We start from the raw sequence: 22,601 nt of genomic DNA, 5'->3' as shown, positions 1-22,601 counted from the left end.
CTTCCAGAAGATCTGACACCTCTGTCCTCCTCCAGCCTACACATATGTGGTATATATACACACAACGTGATTAAAAATAAATTAATTCAAAATTCAAAACAAAAAGAAAGAAAAGAAAACATGATGAATGTTGTTTTGGAATCATGGTACTGGATGGGTATCTCTGATCTCACAAGCCAAAGTCTGAAACTTCCAGCATGTCAAGGTATCATGGCAAGAGATTTTATTTTACATGCAAAACAACTAAAAGCACATATGCAAGGCATACATGAAACAAATAAACTTTATGCTTACAACTGGGTACCATTTCCAAGATGCTTATCAAATATATGTGAAAATTCCAATACTCAGAAAAGTCTCAAATCCAAAATGCCTGATCCTAAGCACAGCAGGTAAGGGTGACTTGACGTGTAGTTCTCAGTCCTGTGTGGGATGCTGCACCGAAGGCACTAACTAAGAACTGTCCATGGCACTAGGCCACACAGTAACCTTTAAATGTTCTCCGCCTGTAATTTTACCACATCTGCTTTCCTATGTGTTTAATTGATGTGTTAACAATTATTATCCCGGAGGCCACAGGGTTCCACCTACTTACCTGGCCGTTGAGCCTCAGTGACTGGTGGTGACACTGTGTTTTAAGCTACAACCCTTACCTGTGGATCAGAGAGCCGGGAGAGGTCCGGGTACAGATAGAACTTGATGCCTTCAGAGGCACCTGGCAGTGTGACACCTCGGATCAGGAGGATCAGCAGCATGATGTAGGGGAAGGTGGCAGTGACATACACCACCTGCACAGGAGCAGAGAGAGAAGAGTTAGGCAAGTGGGAATGATGGGCTTCTTTCTCTCAGCACTGATCCCTCAAGCTGCTGCATGCTGCAGACTGTCCTTTAGGAATGCTGCCCTGAATTTGATTAGATGCATGGACCATGTTCTCCGTATCCATCTACACAACCCAGGCTCAGCAAGGCGGTTGATTCTGAGCGTCTACAGGGTCTTGTTTTTCACAGCTGCCAGTAGCTATGGATGCTCATGTCTCTCACATCTAATGACACCATGTTTGCAGAGAGCCCCACAATCCTCTGTGTATAGCAAGTCATCTCTTATGACTGACAATACCTGCTATAATGCAAGCACCAGGCAATCGGCACTCTACGTTATCTGGGGAAGAGTGACGAGGAAAATGTCTACACATTCAGTTCCAACGCAAACCTCCATTCAGTATTTTCTGAGTTTCTTTGAATTCACTAATGTGGCTTCTATATGGCTTTACTGACAGGAAGTACCTAGACCCACAGAAGCAAAGCGTGGGATGATGGTGCCTCCCTTGTCATCTTTGTCATAGTGAATGTGACATTCCTGTCCATCAAAACGAACATGAGAAGGAGATACATCATTCAAGGTTGTACATGGTCAACAACAACGTGTCCTGAATTTAAACATTACTGGGAGGGGAGATTTCATGTTAAGATTCTTACTACATTAAATAGAATTAGAAAAAGGAGTGACAGTGGCGGGCCTCACCAGGAGCCAAGGGGAGAGGGGCCCCCAGCCCACATATACCCATGTGTCTTCCTCTACCTACTCCTTAGGAGAGTGTATAATGAGGGCATATGAGGAGCTGGACAGGAGTGGGTGCCAAACTCACGGAAAGAAACAGAAATCACAACCTCATTCACGGAGCTCTGGAAAGGAAGTTTCCCAAATCACTTCCACGTGGGACACTTGCTAATGTTGTCTATCAGACTCTGTCATTTTAAGACTGATACACTTATTGTGTGTGGCTGTGTGCATGGCATGGCACACGTGTGGAGACGAGAGGAAGATTCCCAAGAATCAGTGCGCTCCTTTACCATGTGGATCCCAGGGATCAAACCCAGTTTGTCGGGCTGACAACAAGCACCCTATTCTGAGCCGTCTTGCTGGGCCTCTATTTTATCTTTTTAAACCTGGCCAGGACTCTTAAATCTATTTCACAACTTATTAATGGGCCAAGACCTGCAGTTTTGAAAGTAACTGCTCTCAATAAAAAATAAAATTTTGCCAGGCAGTGGTGGCACACATCTTTAATCCCAGCACTCAGGAAGCAGGGGCAGGTAGATCTCTGTGAGTTTGAGGCCAGCCTGGTCTACAGAGTGAGTTCCAGTATAGCCAGGACTGCTTCACAGAGAAACCCTGTCTCGAAAAATCAAAATCAATCAATCAATCAATCAATCAAACAAACAAACAAACAGTATTTTAATAACCAAAGATAGGCTGGGATGTGGGGGAGATGGTTGTGTGGGCAGAGATGGGGGTGGGGGTAGGAAGCTGAGGGTGTGTGAAGGATGCAGCACTGTTTGGAACTCCTGGGCCTGGTCTGCTTGGAGGCAGATGCCTGGACCCAGAGAAGTTAAGAGAGACTGAACCATAGATTCATGTGGGAACAGAGACAGTGTACTTAAGAGCAGACACACAGCCCTCCTGGAGCCCTCGTCCTGAATTCTGCTCATGTAGAGATGACCAACCCACCACACATTCCAGACTCCAGAACCCAACATAGGTGCTAGCCACTACTCCCACTGAAGGACCCTGCAGAACTCAGAGTCTGCCAGGTTAGACTCTTTTTTTTTTTTGTCAGTTTCTCTTCTCCAATCACTTGCACTGTCTCTTGTTGAGACCTCCCCAGTGCTGTTTAGAAGGGAGCTTATCAGCATTCAAGGGCCAGGGACATTCTTAAATTCCAGTTTAGCTCTGCATAGCCCTCAGTGCACACAGATGCAGCACAGGCTTGCTGGTATCACAGGGAGAGCGTGTGCTCTGAGCAGGCTGCCTCTGCTACCACCTCCTGCTCTGTGCAGGCTGGGTCTGATTTGGCCAGGGCTCCAGTCCTTCACATTATTCCTTTGTTCACCTTCTCACTTATTCTTTATCCACTCTCTCAACACTAAAGCCATTCCTGTGTGGTCGGTACCGAGTTATGCCCAGGTGAGGAAGAGTCACGCAGCGGGTCTCTCTGCCCTAAGAGGCTTCCAGCTAGTGGAAAGGACAGACACAGAGACAGATAATATATTCAGTGGTAGACATAGAGAGACAGCAGTCCATGAAAGGTGAAGTCGGTGTGGGCTTCTCCCAGACTAAAGGAGTAGGAACTTAGGACATGGAAACCAGGGATGGAGGGAAGGGGGAAAAGCAATTTCTACTGCATGTTAGGCATGCACAGCATACACATATACAGACACAAACAGGCACATATGCAAATATACATACATGCACATATGGTGTGGGATAATTGTTTGTATTCTGTCAATCATGTCTTAAATAAATGCTGAGTGGCCAGGTAGGAAGTATAGGCAGGTCAACCAGGCAGGAAATAGAGGCGGGGCAATGAGAACAGGAGAATGCTGGGAAGGAAGAAATCCATTCCTGCCCAGACTCCAAAGAAGCATGATGTGCGCTGCCCCGCTGAGAAAGGTACCGAGCCATGTGGCTAACATAGATAAGAATAATGGGTTAATATAAGCTACAAGAGCTAATGATTAGCCTGAGATAACTTATGGAGATCTCTGTGTGATTTTCTTTGGGGCTTGCCAGCTGTGGGGAACTGGGCAGGACATAAACCCCAACAAGCAGGCCCCTTCATGTTCCACACATACCTGCACAGATACACATGCACACATACACTCCTGACTGTACATACACTGTACACACATACATGCACATGATAGCAGTACTAGCTTTGCTCACCACACATAGCTGCACACTGGGCAAGTGCAGATGGTGCTTCAAGCATGGAGAGTTATCATCTTTTATATATGAGAAAGGACAGAGAGCTCAGTACCCTGCCCAAATCACCCAGCTAATAAATCAAGGCTGGGTGTGCATTCATAGCCACGTCAGCTTGTTCCCAAGGTCACTAATCTGAACATCCCAGCATACAGGAGATGATCATGACATTCTTAAAAATCCCACATTAATTTCCCCATCTCAGAGAAGCCCAATCATATGGTTAGCACAAAGCACAGGTTTAAACACAGCCCTCAAACAACAGGACATGAGGATCAGCAGGGGGTGGAAACAATGCATCTTATAGACACATCTGGAAGGTTGGTGAATGTTATCTCTGGTTTTCAACCATAGTGCTGCCTGGAGCCCAGCCCTCAGCCCACCAATGCCTGCATCACGGCTGCCAACAAACCATGTGCTCCCAGGCATGCCATATGACCAGTGCATTCTCTTACTGTCATACACAGCACCACATACTGTAATCCAGAGAAAGAGTATGTGAGTCAGACACACAGTTGGAGTGGACAGTGGATATTAACAGTAATAAAAAGGTCAGCCATCAACCAACAAGGGTGGCTGGTTGCTGGCCAGTGAGTTGATTGCTGTAAAAAAAAAACAAACAAAACAACAACAAAAAACAAACCTCCTTTTCCACATAGCTTTCTAGACCTTGTCGATGACAGACACTCAGCATTGCCTATTCTCTAAAACATTATTTGTTAGGGCTGGAGCGATGGCTCAGTGCTTAAGAGTACTTGCCCTTGCTGCTCTTCCAGGTGGCTCAAGTCTGGTTCCCAGAACCTACATCAGGTGGTTCACAACTGTACATGTCTCCAGCTCCTAGGGATCTGACCCGTCTGTCCTCTGAGGGCACCTGCACTCATGGTCATGGATCCATATGCTTGTGTATGTGTGTGTGTGTGTGTGCGTGCATACACATATCTATACATACTTTAAAACATAAGAAAAACTAAATATTTTAAAATACTGATTTATTCATTTATTTTATGTGGATGTGGGTATGGGTATATGTTGAGGGTGGGGTATAAGTCATAGGACAATCTGATTGGACTCAGGTTGTCAGGCTTGGCAGCAAGCACCCTTACTATTGGAGCAGTCTCACTGGCTCGTGTGTGTGTGTGTGTGTGTGTGTGTGTGTGTGTGTGTGTGTGTGTGTGATTCTTTTGGGTTATACTCAGTGAGCTTAAATCTACAAGTCAGGTGGAGAGTGACAACCTAGCTGCTCTGATTTAGTAACACCCATGTGTGGATCAGATGCAGTAGCCAGGAGCTGCCATGTCCCAGGCTCCCCATATTTTCTTCCTCCAGCTCAGCCACCATGAGTCCTTGCTCACACAGTTGAAGGATGAGAATGTAAACCATAAGGAAGACTCACATTCATAGGAATTTACCTTTAGTCTGTGAGGCCACTTTGGCGAGGCTGAATTTGTCAGTTTTCCTCTGATGTCTCTACAGAGTGGATAGAGTTACTGGAATACTGACTCCCTAAGACCTGACCAAATGTACTACCCTCACTGTGCCCAGGCAGTATAGACAGTAGCTTGAGCCTCACAATGGTGGTGGTGTGACCATTAAATGGCCGACGATTCTGAAGCAATGCCACAATTTGCAGCTCCCAGTAGGTGTTCTGTTTCTGTATTACATTAGAACAGCCATGTGTCCCTAACTGATGTCCATAACCTTCATTTTTACACTTTTTTTGTTTTTGTATTTTTTTTAAGTCCTTTATATCCATCTTTTTATTCCACCAATTGTCTGAACAAGCTCCTGTTAATGGCACTTTTTCTCTTCAGGATATATTATGTCTTGTTAAGGTACAGAATCACCCCTAAATTCTTCATTTTTACATCACTGTGTAATACTCAGTAATGCTTCCATAGCTGATTTTACTCCAAATGCTACATATAGCAAGGCTGTGGGACTGAGAAATATTTGGTATTCCATGAATAAGGAGGATTTAAAAAGTAATTTGACACACGATCATGGACCTATCCCAGCTCCCCATTGCTGGCCTATAGCAGCCAACTTTGATCTGCAAGGAGCTTTGCTTTGGGGAGAATGTATCAGCCAAAGTCCAGATTTGTTAAGAGGTGGTATTAGCATGTGGTGGTACGGCCATGGGCTGCTGACTTTGGAATAGTACTCTGGGGGAGAGAGATGTTGTTCTTGATTGTTCTTCCAGAGACTGCAGCCTGAGCAGTTGCTGGGATGGAAGCTCCTCGGCTGCCCTGTTAGTTTGTGTACCAGCTATCATTCCTTTTCTGGTCCGAGAGAAGGCCATTCTAGCAGAAGTGACCCTGTATTGAGAAAAATGTGGTATCGGAATAACAGCTGCTGTGGTTGCAGTCATCACGGTCTCTGCTGCCGCTGCGACAGTTGCTGGACTGGCAATGGCCCAAACGTCTCTTGTGGTGGACACTGTCTGGATCCTCTCAGCACCCATTTTTACACTTTTAATAAAACCATAAAGGAAAGATAATGTGCAAATGAGCTACCCACACACCACAAGTAGGCAAGTTTACTGGCAGAGAGGAACTACTGGCTGATATGTGTTACCCAAGATTCACTCATAAGCCAAAGTTTGACAGTATCAATAGGGTTACAAAAGGTGGTTTGGGAGCATCATTATACAATATACACAAGGTGTGAGTGGGGTCTGATATGGGATTTCCCTCTGTATGCTATGAATATGTTTTTTTTTTTTTTGCCAATGGTTAATAAAGAAGCTGCTTGGGCCTATGGCAGGGCAGAATAGAACTAGTGGGAAAACTAAACTGAATGCTGGGAGAAAGAAGGTGGAGTCAGGCAGATGCCATGTAGCTACCAAAGGAGAAAGATGCTGGAAACTTAATGGTAGGCCACAGCCTCACGGTGATACGTAGATTAATAGAAATGGGTTAATTTAAGATGTTAGAGCTAGCTGGAAACACACTTAAGTTATTGGCCAAACAGTGTTATAATTAATATAATTTCTGTTTGATCATTCAGGTCTGAGTGGTCGAGAAATGAAAAAGTAGCCTCCATTTACAAAATGATGCCTACCATCTGGCATAGATCCACATAAGCCTGAAAAAAGCTTAAAATGATGAGGGCCACAGAAACAGGAGCCAAACACACCTTCTTGGTAGCTGCATGTTTTTTCAGATAGGCTGCAATCACTGGCATGGCTCCTTTAAGAAATAGCTTCCTGGTTCGTACTGATGGCATGAATGACTCTGGCTCTTTTGGGAGCTCCTGCTACTGAACATTGGAGTTTGTGCACAGAGTGCTACAAGTTGTTTAGTGGTGACATAGATCTGCTGCATCCCTGGAGCTGGGGCAATGAGCATGGATGGCAGAGCAGTTAGTAAACATACCTCTGCCATATAAAAAGGCCAAGAGAGGTGGAGCCAGCATTCAAGGCCACTGCGACCAAGCTGCTTACCATTTTCAAAGTGCTCTTGGTCAGAAAATGATTACAGCTACACAATAAGACAGATTCAGACAAAAAAAAAAACCTCTGAATGGGTCACAGTGTTAGATAAATGTACATGGGCTTTTGAGAGAGAAGGAGTACAGAGAACAAAAGATTAAAGGAGTAAAAATAATTAAAAAGTAATAGAGTAAAAAATTAAACCACATAAAGATGAAAAATACACAGAGAGTCTGTATTATGCATATTATTGTATTTTCCTTGAATTTTTTGATTGTGAATGAGCTGAGTACAGAGATACATTTCACTGTACAGGCTGTTAAACCAACACATATATATTTTAAAGGTATCTTGACTTCAAAATTTGAGTCTAAGGATATGCTACTTTGGAAAAGAGGTTCTGCATTTGCTTCCACATAGGATGGGAACTTACAGATTCCTTCCAGACTAATATGGTTTGATGGGACAAGACCCCCTTAAAAATACTTCACCCAACAAACAGCAGGAAGAAATTAGGAAAAAACTATGCCCAAATTCCAAAAATGACTGTCTACAAATATTTATTTTCATTTTAAAAGGGATAGTTATAAATGATTAATGGGCAAAGTCAACTTCTATCAAAAATAAGGGAGATATGATGTAGAGATAAATATTTTGTATTGGTATGGATCTTGGTCTATTGATACAAATTTTAGGTTGATTTTGTTATGCTGTGTATATGTATTTCTGCTCTTGTTAAAGGTATTGTGCATCTCATTTAAAATGTAAAGTATAATTAAAAATTACAGATTAATAGTCATTTATATAATCAAATTTTAATCACATTAGTTAGAGATATATTTCAGTTAGATAGATAATCTTCAACACTTCAAAGACCTACAGAATATGGGATTTAAAATGTTTTAAAAACTTATATTTTTCTTGACAGTGAGACATGTATTTCTTGCAGTATCGATTACTTCAAAGAGGTTGATGAACATTGAAGAAGCTTGTTATGAAATTTGCTTTCCATGTGACAAGGCTTTTCATTTGGGCAAGAAATTGTTCTTGCCTGGATTGCTTGATGGTATGCTGTATAAACTGGACATGCAGGACCCACAAAAAATGACTTCTGAACTTGCCTAAAGAAGGTGAGATAGCCCTTCAGGGTTCCTGCTTCATAAAAGAGTCTGCCAGACATTCTACAGGATACAGAAGAAAGTGATTGACAAACTGCCAATATAGGCAAAACAGTCTTTCAAATTTCCTGCTTCACGGAAAATTTTCCAGATACTATGGGTATGTAGACTAAATATGGATACCCCAATGGTACAGAAGAACTTTGGGTGACTGTACAAGCAGTGAAATGTCCTGTCATTTCTTGAACTTTGAAAGTTGTTTATAATGCATTTCCTGTTTACTTAGGTAATAGTATATCCTGCTGGGGTCTTTGATGGAGTTGAAGACAGTTATAGTTTACCTTGGTTATAATAAAAGATAAATTAGATACAAAACTTTAGGCTCACAAAGATAAGATAGATGATAGAATATTTTCTTTAATTTTTGCCTAATACAAATAAACTAAATATTGTAATTGTAACTCTTGCTTGCTACCTGTTTTGTTATATTTAATTTTATTATGCTAATGTTAAAACCTTACTTTTTAGTTAGAAAGAAAAGGGCAGATGATAGGGGATTCCCCTCTGTATGCTATGAATATGTTTTATTTCCATTGGTAATAAAGAAGCTGCTTTTGTCTGTAGCAGAGGAAAATATAGCTAGACAGGAAAACTAAACTGAATGCTGGGAGAAAGAAGGCAGAGTCAAGCAGATGTCATGTAGCTGCTGAAGGAGCAAGGTGACAGAACCTTGCAAGTACGCCACAGCCTCATGGTGATACATAGATTAAAAGAAATTAGTGAATTTAAGATATAAGAGCTAGAAATTTGCCTGAACCATTGCCAAAACAGTGTTGTAATTAATATAGTTTCATGTGATTATTTGGGTCTGAGTAGTCAGGAAACATAAGAGCAATCTCACTTACAGAGGTCAAAGTTGGAAATGTAATATCTCTTCAAATCCCTTCTGATGTGTTTCTATTTTTGGTTACTCCGGGTATTTGTGTTGTCTTTGACTTTTTTCCCCCTGAGAGCATCTGTTTCTGTTAGCACATAGAGCTGGCAGTCAAGAGATTGCCCACAAACAACACGTGCTGGCACCCACTTGTGCTCTTGTCAGACACTACTAACAATCACAGCATTCCTTGCAGCTGAGCCTGCCCACAGCCTCAGAGCAACCCATGGAGTACTCCAGCTGTGTTGCAACCCATCTGTTATGCCTGATACTCCATGTCTCACTGTGCATTTCCAGCTTTCTTAATGAAAGACTTACTGTGCTGCAGGGTCAAACAGGAAAAGAAGGCTGCTGAGAGAAGCACTTCCCAAATCTTTGAGACATATCTGTTAAAGTAGTTTGGAGCTGGGCATTCCTGGGCAAGAAGGAGTGGCAGAGGCCAGGGGTATGGGATAGACACAGAATATGCCTTCTGAACATCTAGGTGGTCATTGGGGTGATGGGGAAGTTAATGCTCTTTCCTCAGCTGTCCCCATATGCCAGTATAGGCAATTCCTCCCATTTGGCCCATTCACTGTATTCTGAGTTCACAGCAAGGGTCCCTCACTTCCTTCCTTCTAGGTCACTGTGACAGTCCAATGCTGTCCACACTGCTGCTAGGTTCAGCAACAAATATCTGGTTCATCTCTGTCCTGTGAGTCTCAGCCAGCAGACTATGCTCAAGGTGGGGTGCAGTGAAAGGGTCGAGTCTTGGTGGTGAGTGTGAGCATCCAATCCTGCTTCTTGCTGTGTGACTTGGCAAGTCTTCACCCAGCCCCACCGCCAGTTCCTCACTGCTAGGGAGCATGCCAGGCTCTTCCAAGTCCCCTGCCTTTTCCCAGCCTCCCTTTGTTCACAGAGTCCATCGCCAGCTCAAGGCCACCCACAGTGTTCACCCTCTGTGTGTCTGAGTCCCCACACAGCTGGCTGAGCTTCCTCTAGGTCACATGTTCTGCCCTCCACCAGGATGTCCTTGTCCCATCTCACAGTTCTCGTATAAATGTTAACTCAATTCATGAAATAACCAGGCCAGCTTGAAGATAAAAATTATATTTTTACTTATTATAAGGGAAACTCATGCCACGAGAATTTGAAGTTCAAGCTCCTCTGTGTCCCACGGGAATCACCCAGAGAGAGCAAGCACCTGGCCCGTCCCACTTTTTCTTCCTGGGCTTCAGGTAGCCAGGCCTTAATTAGGTTCCACTTCTTAGAGGTGATTGGTTAACAAAGCTTTCCCCATCACCTTCCCCTTTTGTCTAAACAAGATCGATCCAAACCCAATACAACTATATACAATAGGAACAGATACCAAATATAAAATTACAAACAATATAAGCAATATTAAGCAAGGAACACATAACAAAAGTTTTAATAAGCATTTTATTGCATCAGAAATAAGCTTGACTAAATCATGAGGAAGGTAACTAAGACTATCTAATCTTCAACCACATCGAAGATCTGAGAAGGGAAACAATATTACTTGAGTAAGCAGCAAGTGCAATCAAGCAACTTCCAAAATGTGCAACAAATGACAGAGACAACTGGCTACCTGGGCAATCACCCAAAGTCTCATTTGTAACATTGAAGCAACCAACTTTGGCTAAGGCCTAAAATGACTGACAGACCATTTTTTAAGGCAAGAAACTTAAAACTATCTTACACTGTTTTGGCAGGATTTGACAGTCCTGTTTTATCTACTTACGGATACTATGTATCTTTTCAGTGGTTGAGGTATGGGCATTTCTTTGCCCAAAGGCCAGTTTTGCCAAGAAGAAAACAAGCTCCAGGTGGAGTGTCTTTGGTGCTCAACATTCTCTCGGGGAAAAGATCGGTAGAAAACAGCAAAAGACTGTGCTAAACTGTATTTTTGTGCTTAAAATTAAGCTCTCTCAGGTTTTAAAGTGGAGTTAGTTGGCCACATTGGGCCGCCAATTGTAAATGTTAACTTGAACTATAAATAACCAGGTCAGCTTGAAGATAAGCAATTATATCTTTACTTATTATAAGGGGAAACTCATGCCATGAGAATGGGAAGTCCAAGCTCCTCTGTGTCCTGCGGGAATCACCCAGAGAGAGCAGGCACCTGGCCCATCCCAGTTTTTCTTCCTGGGCTCCAGGTAGCCCCTCCTTAATTAGGTTCCACTTCTTAGAGGTGATTGGTTAACAAAGCTTCCCCCATCACTCTGGAAGCAGATGCTCACAGTGATTGACTTAAAATATCCCTGCCCACCTCAGAAGTGACCTTTCACCCCACAAACAAAAACTGCCAGCCAAGATGTTGTTATAAGGACTGCGATGTCCTCACTCCTATGCAATGGCTGTCACCCTTCACTTGAGCCATCTCAGCTCTCTCTAGCACCAAATACTAGGGTTGCCTTGCTTTACAAGGTGACGACTTCTAAAATGGAAGAATGGACTTTTATGTGTGATTTCTGCTACATCCACAGGTCCCGGAGTATAGGGGGCATGTGAGATGGACACAGTCCCTGTTTGTTGGCTGGAAGAGCAGAACCATGAACTTAGTCTAGAATGCTGATCATTTAAAATATGGCTTTTGCACTAGGACCATGTGAAATGCTGGAGCCCTATGAACTGGTTTTGGTGAGTGTTGGATTTTAGGTGTGTTTATAAGGAAAGTTATCAAGGAACTCCCTTGTAACAGACCCCCCCCCCCAGGCCAGACTCTGAGAGTCAGGGGTCTCATGATCAAGGTACTCCCTGGCAAGGAGTAGGGTTCTTCTGAAGGCATCTGGGAACCCAGGATATGTCTGAAAGAGGCAGGAGGTGGTCACAACACTTGGGCCTATGCTAGATGATGGGGTGTCTCAGACAGGCACAGTAAGTTCTTTGACAAGGTAGTCCCAGCCAGGCTGTTCCTCGCTGTTGCCAGCAGTGGCTCAGACCCAGGGAGGAGGGTCTCATTTTTCAGCCTCCTTAGGCCTAGGCCATGAGGCCTCTGTGCCCCAAGCCCACCCCTAGGTTAATGAAGAGTTTCTCTATTATTTAATCCCCTTGCATCAGGTCACCTCCTTCTGCACAGAAAGGTCGCATAATTGTGGTAATTACACTGTATCCTGTCTTAATTGACTCTAATTGCTCATTTGCATCCCAATACTGGGATCCTGGGGTGCTTTTCCCCCTACTTCCAGGACACAGCTATTTATTCCATAGCAGGGAGACTGTCTGGTCACTGGGAATGCCACAGAGTTTGTGGAAAGGCCTCCCCTCCCTATGCTTTTCAGGACAATGGGGTGAGTTATAAAGTGGAGAGCTGTTCAAAGGGCATTTGGAAATGGATGTGGGGACAGAGGCCTAGGTCCACAGGGTCAGCAGATGCAGAATGTGGTGCTTCTCAGGCTGATTCCATTCTGCACTAGGGGAGAGGGCATGATACAGAGTAGATGAGGACAGGCTAATTCCAGCTCCAGTCACTCCCACACTATACTCCACAACTGGACTCCCATAGGTGTGCTAATCTTTGCTATTTACCTGAATCTTCTAAACGTCAGCGCGTCTTTTATGTTACCAGACATGACAGGGAAACTGAACTGCTGCCATGGGCAGCAAGTTATCTCTGAGTCCGACGGGATGGTAACTGTAAAATTAAATGTGATTAAATAAGAGAAGAATACATTCAGACCCAAGCCTGTCTTGGGGTGCTCTGTCTGTGTCTAAAGAAAGGGAAACAGGTTTGAGAGACACCAACCTTAAGTCAACCCTTCCTGGACTCAGCCAAGAAAGCGACTGTCTCACAGTGTGACTGACTGGATGCCCTTATTTGTGTTTTATGTGGATGAGATCATTCTGAGGCTCGCCATCAATAGAGTTCCTTCCATGTTTGTAGTGAAAGATCAGACGGATGCTATATGGGATCCTCCTTAGGTCTCGGCATTTCTAAGAGACTAGTCCTTGGTCAAGTGTGAGCTTTCCCTAAGAACCAGGACTCCGTGGCGCTCTCCAGGGTCCTGACACTGATTTGGGTTGCGATAACTGTACAGAGCCTTGGGCAATGCCTCTGGTTAGCTGAGACCTTCAGGGTGCCAGCGACAGCTCACACTGTCATCTCTAACCTGCCTTCGACACTGATTATGTGGGTTTCTCTCTATACTCTGCAGACTGACTCCTCAACAATTAGGGAGGTGGCTTGTCTTGGGGCACAGCAGGAAGCACTAGGAAGTTTGACCTGTCCATGCTGCAGTTTCTGCATGCCTTCCATCCCTGCCCTTAGCCCCCATGCTTCAGCCTCTGCAAGCCTTCCATGCCTGGCCTTAACCTTCATGCTGCAGATTCTGCATGCTTTCCACACTTGCCTTTAACCCAGAGCCTCTGGCTTGACTGTACTTTGACAGAAACTCATCATCACTACCTCTGGTCAGAGAAAGCTTATGCAATGCCCCTGCCCCATTTCCCTCTCCAGATGGTCATTCCAGCACATCTGCCTGTTCTGTAGGCTAGAAAGCACAGCACTAAACACCTAGTCATTAGACAACCACTCTTCTGACTGTCACTAGATCTCTGCTAGTCCTCCTACCTGGATTTCTAAGAACAACTCCCAGAATTCCCATGGAAGAATATTCTAACAGTCCCCAAGTAGTCAGACATACCTGCCACTAAGGACTTGTTAGACTTTGAGAAGTGGAGAAGATGAGAATCTGAAGAGTGGAGGCTGCCATAAACATAGTTGGCTTCCCACATTTTTTTTATTACTTTTAGAGCTATTTCCCAAGAATATTCTAACAAAATTTGTGTATGTTGGGGAAAACATACTTCTAAGTAACTAAATCTGAAATAGATAGTGTCATGTTTTCACAAGACAATAAGGGTATTTTCCTATGGAAGCAATGTATTTTTAACAAGAGTGGTATTTCCTTGGGCAGTTGGAGAGAGAATTTCTAAGCAACAACCAACTAGTGGTGCTTTAATAATGACTGTCATTAAACCCTGGGCCACTTCAGGATGCATCCCGGACTGGCATCCCTGGAGTGGGTGAAGGAGGAAGAGAGGAAGGTGCTGGGCGACAGCATCAGAGAAGGGCCCAGCTTAGTGTAGGGATTAGACCTTGGAACTCACTGCAATGCCATGAGGGACCCCTAATATCTACTCCCTCTTCTGCAGTAATGAGAGCTCTCTTAAGAGTGTGAGTGTGTGTGTGTGTGTGTGTGTGTGTGTGTGTGTGTGTGATGGGTATGCTGACACATCTTCTTTAATCACTGCCTATCTTGTTTTTTAAGATAGGGTCACTCACTATCAAGATCAGTGATTTGGCCAGACTGGTTGGCCATCAAGTCTTTGACATCCTTTTCTACCTTCCCGCTGCAAGGATTGTAGCATAAATTCCTACACCAAGATTTTTATCTGGGTGCTGGGATCCAAATTCTTCGTTGGCTAAAAAAAATCTCCTCAGACCAAGACTCCTCATTTTCAACAGACCCCATGGCTGCCTAATCCTAAAGTCCCCTCACAGCAAGGTGGCCATGTGATAACAACTGACCAGTAAGACACAAATGAAAGTGCTGTGTACCACTTCCAAGAGATGCCCATGAAGGAAAGGGCAAGACAGTACCCTTCCACCTTGCCTTTGTGTAGGCTGGAATAAAGACAAAGTCTCTTAGGCTATGAAACTGTGGGAAATACCCTAAGTTAGGCAAGAGGAAGAATAGAAGGCTGGACTCCTGTGGCTGGTTCATCAGGTAAGAGGAAAGGGATGAGCCTTAGCCCAATACAGAATGTAACTAGCCACCAGCTACCTCTCTGACCTTGGGAAGGTGTTGCTGTTTCCACTCTGGGTCTTTATCTTTTGTTATTAAATGAAGGCACTGGCTAAGAAGATCATATGCCCCTTCCACAGACACACAGAGATGTTGACGATGACCCGAGAATCCCAGAAGTAGGCCACTGAGAGTGACCATCTGCTACCTCTGGAGTCAACCATGAATATCAACAAATAGGAAGGGCTCAGCTATAAAATTAAAGCTTCAAGCTTCTCTGCCATGGTTCAAGAGCAGTGCATATGGGGACCTGCACTTAGGGTGCCTCACCATGCACAAGGTGTGTGCATGGTTCTCTGAGCTTACATCTTCCCGGTTTGTGAGGAGAGGTCAATTCCCACACAAAGGATGAAGGCAGATTAGAAGTTACCGTCACTCCATCATAAGAAAGGCTGGAGTGGCCTCTCATCCCAGCAAACGAGTAGCCTTTGTGTGTAGGGAACAATGCAGACTTCAGGCAGAGGCTGCATTAGTCCCATTTCAGCTATGAGAGGCTCAGGACAGTGGTCCTGGAAAATTCTTCGGAGTCTTTCTGGGGTTCCATCCTCTTTTGACAGTGAGGACAGTGACATTGGGTCTGTCCTTTGAGCCTCAGGTTCTTGCTGTGACAGTGCCCACCTCTATGCTAACTCTGGTAGTTAACCAAGCCAATCTGTACACAGCACCAGACCTTGGCACATCAGCTATGGTAGATGGTAACTTTCTTTGTTTTATTCATCTCTGCTTCATCTTGCTTCATAAGGCAGTTAGCTGATGTTTGAGTCAGTTTTCCAACTCTATGATCAAACATTCCAGACAGACAGCTTAGGGGGGGAAGGTTTATTTTGACTCGTGGGTTCAGAAGGTTTGGCCTGTGGTGGTTTGGTCTGGTTATATGGGGTCTGCAGAGACATCATGAGGGAGGACGAGGAGACCCGTTTACATCATCACTGTGGTCAGGGAGGGGGAGAAAGAGGAAAAGGGAGTCAGGGAAGAGGAGGAGAGAGAAAGGGAGAGAAAAGAGTGAAAGAAAGAGCGAAGAGAAGGAAGATGAAGGGAGTACAGAGAGAGGAGGGGCAGAAGTCTAGATCCCCAAATCACAAAATCATTTTCAAAGACACACCCCCAATGACCTAACTTCCTTACACTAGGCCCCACCTACTAAAGGTTCCACCATGTCCCTATGTTGCCATGGTGATAACTGGGCCTTTTAACATGCAGGTCTTTGGGGGCCATTTAAGGTATAAACTGTTGACATAGCTGGCCATGCCTTGCCTCGGAGCTGCTCAGCAGTGAGGGCTGTATGTATCCTCACAGGCTCTGACGCTGTTCTTGCTAAGTCTGTAAATACTAGACTAATATGAAATTCAGATCTTGGCTCAGGACAGGTAAGCACCACACACATAACCATACAAGTCTGTAGCTGTCCTTTGGCACAGAACTGAGGCTGTCCCACTCTTCCGCTTGAGACTATTCTACTGAATTCTACCTACAGACAGATTTGTTGGGCACACTGTGGTCAAATCCTGTGTTTGTTTTAGAAACAAACCCTGAGTTTTAGAAACAAACCCTGAGTTTGTTTCTGAGGCTGAGTTTCAATCCTGAGCTTGGGGTACCCCCATCCTTGAGAGACTCTAGAATAGACACAGCCATGTTGGGAAGTAGCTGTGGGGATCCACAGCATTGTGGGAGTAGGGTTCAGGGCTCCTGGGGGTAGGCTTTGAGGGTCACAGGAAGCCTCTGTGGCTCTAGTCCTGATCTAGAAAGCACTGGGAGCAAATTCTTGCAAGGCAGACTGTATCAGCCTGGGAAAACGTCACCTCCAAGGACAGAAGCAAGCCCTGCATGCTGGGTGACACGGTCCTGAAACAACAGGCATTTCTGCACGCTCATTAGGAGAGCTGAGTCCAATTGAAACCCTTGTCCACAGGGTATCGAAAGATGACCAGATCCAGGAGCCAAGGGTTTAAGCCTATTTCATGGCGAATTAAGATTAGCTAGAGAGACAGTGCTATTGATTTTTACATCTCCACCATAAAGGCTACAGAAATGGAAACAATCTCAAAACAAGCCTGAGTAACATAAATATGCCGCTGTGCCCAGCCAGGCTTATTCTGGTATTAAGAGCTATTGCTTACTGCCTGAAAAACATGCCTAGTACCTTGACTAATAATGATTTAAGCCCTATCCATCTTCTTGGACTAGAAGGCTTCTGTCACCATAGCAACCAAGTGCCCCAAGAAAGAGCACATATTCCCTTGAGTGGATTTACCAGTGTGTGTGTGTGTGTGTGTGTGTGTGTGTGTGTGTGTGTGTGTGTGTGTCTGTCTGTCTGTCTGTCTGTCAGTGCCGTGTGTGTCACTCTGTGTGTCCTGGCTCTCTTGAGATCCATGGCAGAGAAGAATGGCAACTCATGTACCACTCTTGTCTCAGTTGGTTTTCTGCCCACTGCTACTCAGCGAGCATCTCAGAGGACACCAGGCTCATCTTTAAAAGTCCAGCCTGACAGTTTCTTAGTTCTGATTCTATTCTGTCTTGACAGACTTAAAACTTCCCTTCATTACCCTTCTGTTTTGCTTCTCCTCCCATTTGAAAAGTCTCTGGCCCCACTTCATTTTATAATGTGTTTTCTTAATCAACTAAATAATGGACCAATCAACCAATTCTGATGAGCAAAATCTCTGTAAGGTGCTCAGTCTCAAGTCTGGGGAGACAGCTGAGCCGTCACAGTACTTATGTGCCAACACGAGGACCTGAGTTTGATTCCCAGAGCCCATGGGAAAGGCTGGCACAGTGGAGTCACCTTCTAATCCAAGGTCAGGGAAGGTGGAGACAACTGGACCACTGAGGTTGGCTGGTCAACCAGCCCACCCTCAAAACATGAAGCATAAGGTCAGGGAGACATCCTGGCTCAGAAAGATAGATGACTCCTAAAGAGAAACACATGAGGTTGGCCTCTGGTATCTACACACACATGTGCACCCCCGCACACGAACATCCACACCCACACCAACCAATACAAATACAAATAAATAAATAAATAAATGTCAGCCTCGAGTATTTAATTACAGCCATGGAAAATAGAGTAAGATGCCTCACTTTCCTCTTTCCCTGCACCCCTTTCTTATAGCCCTGGAGGGAGTGGAACTCTTTAGGTACACCAGGCTGGCCTTGAACTCACAGACATCTGCCTGCTTATGGCTCTGGACTGCTGGGATTAAGGCTGTGTGCCACCATACCCAGATCGTGTGTGTGTGTGTGTGTGTGTGTGTGTGTGTGTGTGTGTGTGTGTGTGTTACTATTGAGTCAAGGCCTCACTCACACCAAACAAATGCTCTTCCCCTGAGCCACACCCCAGCTCTTTTTCTTCCTATGGTCTCTGAGGCTGTGGATAGGCTAGTACCTTCTAATCCCACTCACCAGCTGGTGGGAGCCCCAGAGTTTAAGGCCTATATTTTCAAATCCTTTATGATTGCATCTTCCTGGGTTTTGCACAAGTCCACAGGGATCTACAAATCTGTATGCTCTGACCTGCAGTCCTCACACTCGCCCCTAAGCCTACACCTCCTTCCATTTTCTCCTTGGACTATGGTGTCTACCTGCCCCTCGTGTCTCCTTTGACTGGACTATGGTGTCTACCTGCCCCTTGTGTCTCCTTTGACTGGACTATGGTGTCTACCTGTCCTCTCGTGTCTCCTTTGACTGTAGCTTCCTTTCTCCCACTCAACTTGAATTAAACTTTGGAAATGGATGAGGCACAACCTGCTACTTTCAGAAGTTCCAGAACGCCACACTCTGGTTCTTGCCCTCACCGGGCTCGCCAGCACTCACACCTTGGTCTTCTGGGCCTCACTCTCCTTCTCCTCCAAATCTCATAACTCTTGGTGCTTCCAAAGCTCACCGCCACTCCTCCACCTTCTCCTGCATTCTCCTCCTGAGCAACTCTTGCTCACATAGCTTCCTGCCCACCTTCTATAACACATGGTTTTGAATCGCTGCATTTGCCCATTCTCTGTTACTATCATCAAACACTAACTTCATAAAGAGAGGAGGCTAATGTAGGTAGCAGTTCAGGAGATACCAGGGCAATGACACTTGCATCAGCTTGGCCCTGGTCAATACCTCATGACGTCATGGCAGGATGCGTATGGGAGTGAGAGTCCTCTACCAGAATATTAGACTGCAAGGCACCAAGACCATTGCCACCCTTGTAACTATACATGAGCTACACATTCTCTTAATTAAAATAGCTAAATTTTTAAATTTTAATTTTTTATGTGGATACCTACAATTACTTATGTCTGCCTACCATACGCATGCCTGGTACCTCTGGAGGCCAGAAGAGGACATTAGATCCTCTGGAACTGGATGGAGTTAGGGGTGGTTGTGAGCCACCGCGTGGGTGCTGGGAACATAACCTGAGTCCTCTGGAAGAGCAGCCAGTGCTCATAATCACTGAACCATCTGTTTGGTGCCTGGTTAAAATAATTTAACATAACTTGGACTACTTGTTTAACGTTTAGAATGTCTCCAGTCAGTGAGATGGCTCAGTGGATAAAGGCACTGGATGCCAAGCCTGAGAATCCAAGTTCAATCCCCAGAAGCCAGTGACGGAAAGAGAGAATGGGTTCCATTAAATTGTTATCTGACCCCACATACAAGCCGTGGCACGTCACACACTAAATCTACGATAAAGCACTTCAAATGTCTTTAAAAGATGGCACTATGTTTTTTCTGCAGAAAGGTATCAAAATAGGCTGGTGGAATTTGATGCTGAAAAGCAAACTTTAGAAGTATGATCTTGAGTCCACTTTTAAAATTCAACATTTTCCTGAGGCAACCCAGTACTTTACAGATCCAAGCACAGAAGATATCCACGGGCAGAGGAGAATGTAGCACAGTCTGTTTCTGTGGCCTAAGCACACACCGCCTGATAATGTGCCGGCTGGCAATCCAAGGTCAGCCATGCTGAGGAGCCTGTGGGAGAACCTTCACAGCAGCAAGTGCTCATGTTGGTGTGCCAGACTCTCATGTGGCATAGCACCAACCGACTTCCTAACTTCTGTTCCATCTTGATGCGAGGCACAGTGCACTTTTCAGTGCATAAAATAATGATACAAGTTAGTTCAGGAGAAATATTTCAGTCAGCTTTTTGTCCTTTTAGGAGTGGAATACAAAATAAAAATCAGATGGTGGAGCCGGAAGGTGGTGGTGCACGCCTTTAATCCCAGCACTCGGGAGGCAGAGGCAGGCGGATCTCTGTGAGTTCAAGACCAGCCTGGTCTACAGAGTGAGTTCTAGGTCAAGCCCCAAAGCTATAGAGAAACGCTGTCTCCTAAAGCAAACAAACCAAAAAACAGATGGTAGCTATGGACCCTGAGTGTAAAAAAGTGCACACACCTAAATAACCCCATGATTTTTATAGAATTCCTAGGGGTCCATCAGAGCCCCATGGATAAAGAATCCTAACATGTATGAGGTGATTTCACTCCGCATGCCTCTTCGGAGCCCAGACACCTCAGTGACATCCCAGACATGTTCCCGTATATTCTCATGGGCAACTGCAATCTTAATAGAACTCAACGGAATGAATTGTCTCCTCCAGCCTCCATTCCTAGTGTATTTCACCTTTTCCCCAGTGGTACTACACCTGGCTCTGACCATAGAGCTTGCAGCCCGGGTTTCATCGAGCTTGCAGCCCGGGTTTCATCGCCAATTTCTCTACCTCCCAAACCTACCACTAAGAGATAGGAGGGTTCACACTCTGGGCCCTTCCTAACATCACCCTCTTCTCTCCACCTCAAGCCATCTACCGTCTCTGAGCTGCATTCCCTCCATGATAACCCACATCCACTCACATGCCATAGCTTCCAGAGATGTCCGAGCTGGGTGACCTGGGCCACACGTGTATGAATGTGACCCGGTGTATTTATAAATGACAACTTTGTGCCACAATGCCAAAAGACCTTTCAGTGACTGGCTGCATTCTCAGCTTCTCTCCAGGCTTCCCCACCCCTGTAGTGTACCGAGGTCTGAACAGACGTTTAACACTTGTTGATGGACTCCGCTTCAAGGCGGTCAGCTGCATAAAACAACGAAGCAACCTCACGAGCTTCGTTTCCGTTGTGAGACCCAAATGAAGCAGATCTTCCGGCTGGCACCTCATAGCATGCAGGTGTGCACATCTACACATGCTAAAGAATGCTTGGGAGGTTGAGTAGTGCAGTTCAAGTTGGTGGTTACAGAACATTAGTCCTGCCTCCTCAGGGTCAAATCAGAGACCAAATCACTGCATTAAACCCAAGGACTAGGAAACCCTGCAGTGTGTACCAATCCATGAGAAAAAGCCAAGCTTCCAGGGGCTTCCAAATGGCCCAGCAACCACGTAGGCAGGGAAGTTCTAACTACTATGCTTAAAGTTTGTTTGACATGAAACTGAAAGATTTTATTTGGGGCTGCTAAAGATTGAAGCCAGGGCCTCACACAGCCAGGTTTTTAGTTTAGTTTTTGTTTGTTTGTTTGTTTGTTTTTCACTTTTTGTTTTGTTGTTGTTTTCTTTCTCATCTTAATTAAGAACTCAAGGTTTGCAAAAATGTAATCAGAGCTCAAGGTCGAGTAAGGCAGGCCATCCGAGCACCATACCTCTATTCACGTAAGTCATGTCGCAATGCCAACATCCCTGTAACCCTCCTGACCAGGGCACCACCCCTGCGTAGCATGCTTATGACCATTGCAGTCATGGGACTCTAAAGTAATATCTGTGCTCACTTGAAGCTCTTTCTCCAAGATCGAAGATCCAGAGCAGTAGTCTTGTAGAATCTGCACTGCCATCCTGCCTCACTTCTATGCATGCCCCTCACAGCTGGAGGCACTTCTGGTGGGCCTTATTGTGTTGTCTTGCCTGCTTGAGAATTTTGACATCTTTACAGATGTGCTGCCCGTACAAGCTTCTGTCCTTGGCTTTTCCTGTAACACAACTAGGTTTCCTGGAACTGATTCAAGCAGGCTGACTATGTGTGACTGGCATCTCAGGCCGGGTAAGGTGTGCTATTAAGCCCCTGCTACAGGCAGGGAGCACTGGCAGCTGCGAGCCCTTTAAGGCACCCTGAACATCTGGGCTGACCTGGCGTGGAGCAAGTGCTTCCAGGCACTAGGATCAGCACACCAGGCCAAACACTTATTGGGGAAGACTTTGCCGGCTTCTGGAGAGTGAATTGTCATGTACCCCAATGTTCTCACTGGGGGTTCATTACACACCTGGGGTTGTCACATAGGAAGGAAGACAGCTGCTGTCACAATACAGGGCACAGCGTGAGGCCTGTCCACATCACCTCCACTGTCTGAAAAACACACTTCTGCTTAACAGCCATGATCAGTTATTGTTTGCTAAATGGCTCTGTGAATATTTGCAGGGGAGGGGCTCAAGTTTACCTCCATGGAGCCAGAGAATGAGCTCAGCAAGGCAGAGAGAATTCAAAGTACCAGCGAACCTAGCCATCACACCTGCTACGCCTGCCTAGAGCAATTTTACATGAAGCACCTTCTAGAAACCTCATGACAAGGTAGG

General features: G+C 45.0%; 1 protein-coding gene across 1 annotated transcript in view; it reads right to left on the bottom strand.

Moving 5' to 3' along the window:
• The window catches only part of Slc6a11 (solute carrier family 6 member 11), a 120,029-nt gene that overhangs the window by 53,551 nt on the left and 43,877 nt on the right, over positions 1-22,601 (bottom strand). The window contains exon 6 of the mRNA XM_005365027.2: positions 654-788. Within this exon, the coding sequence (XP_005365084.1) occupies positions 654-788 (135 nt within the window). The remainder of the gene's footprint in view (positions 1-653; positions 789-22,601) is intronic.

Source organism: Microtus ochrogaster, unplaced genomic scaffold, assembly GCF_000317375.1.
Source record: "Microtus ochrogaster isolate Prairie Vole_2 unplaced genomic scaffold, MicOch1.0 UNK1, whole genome shotgun sequence".
Taxonomy (NCBI): domain Eukaryota; kingdom Metazoa; phylum Chordata; class Mammalia; order Rodentia; family Cricetidae; genus Microtus; species Microtus ochrogaster.
This window is presented reverse-complemented; position numbering and strand designations above follow the sequence as displayed.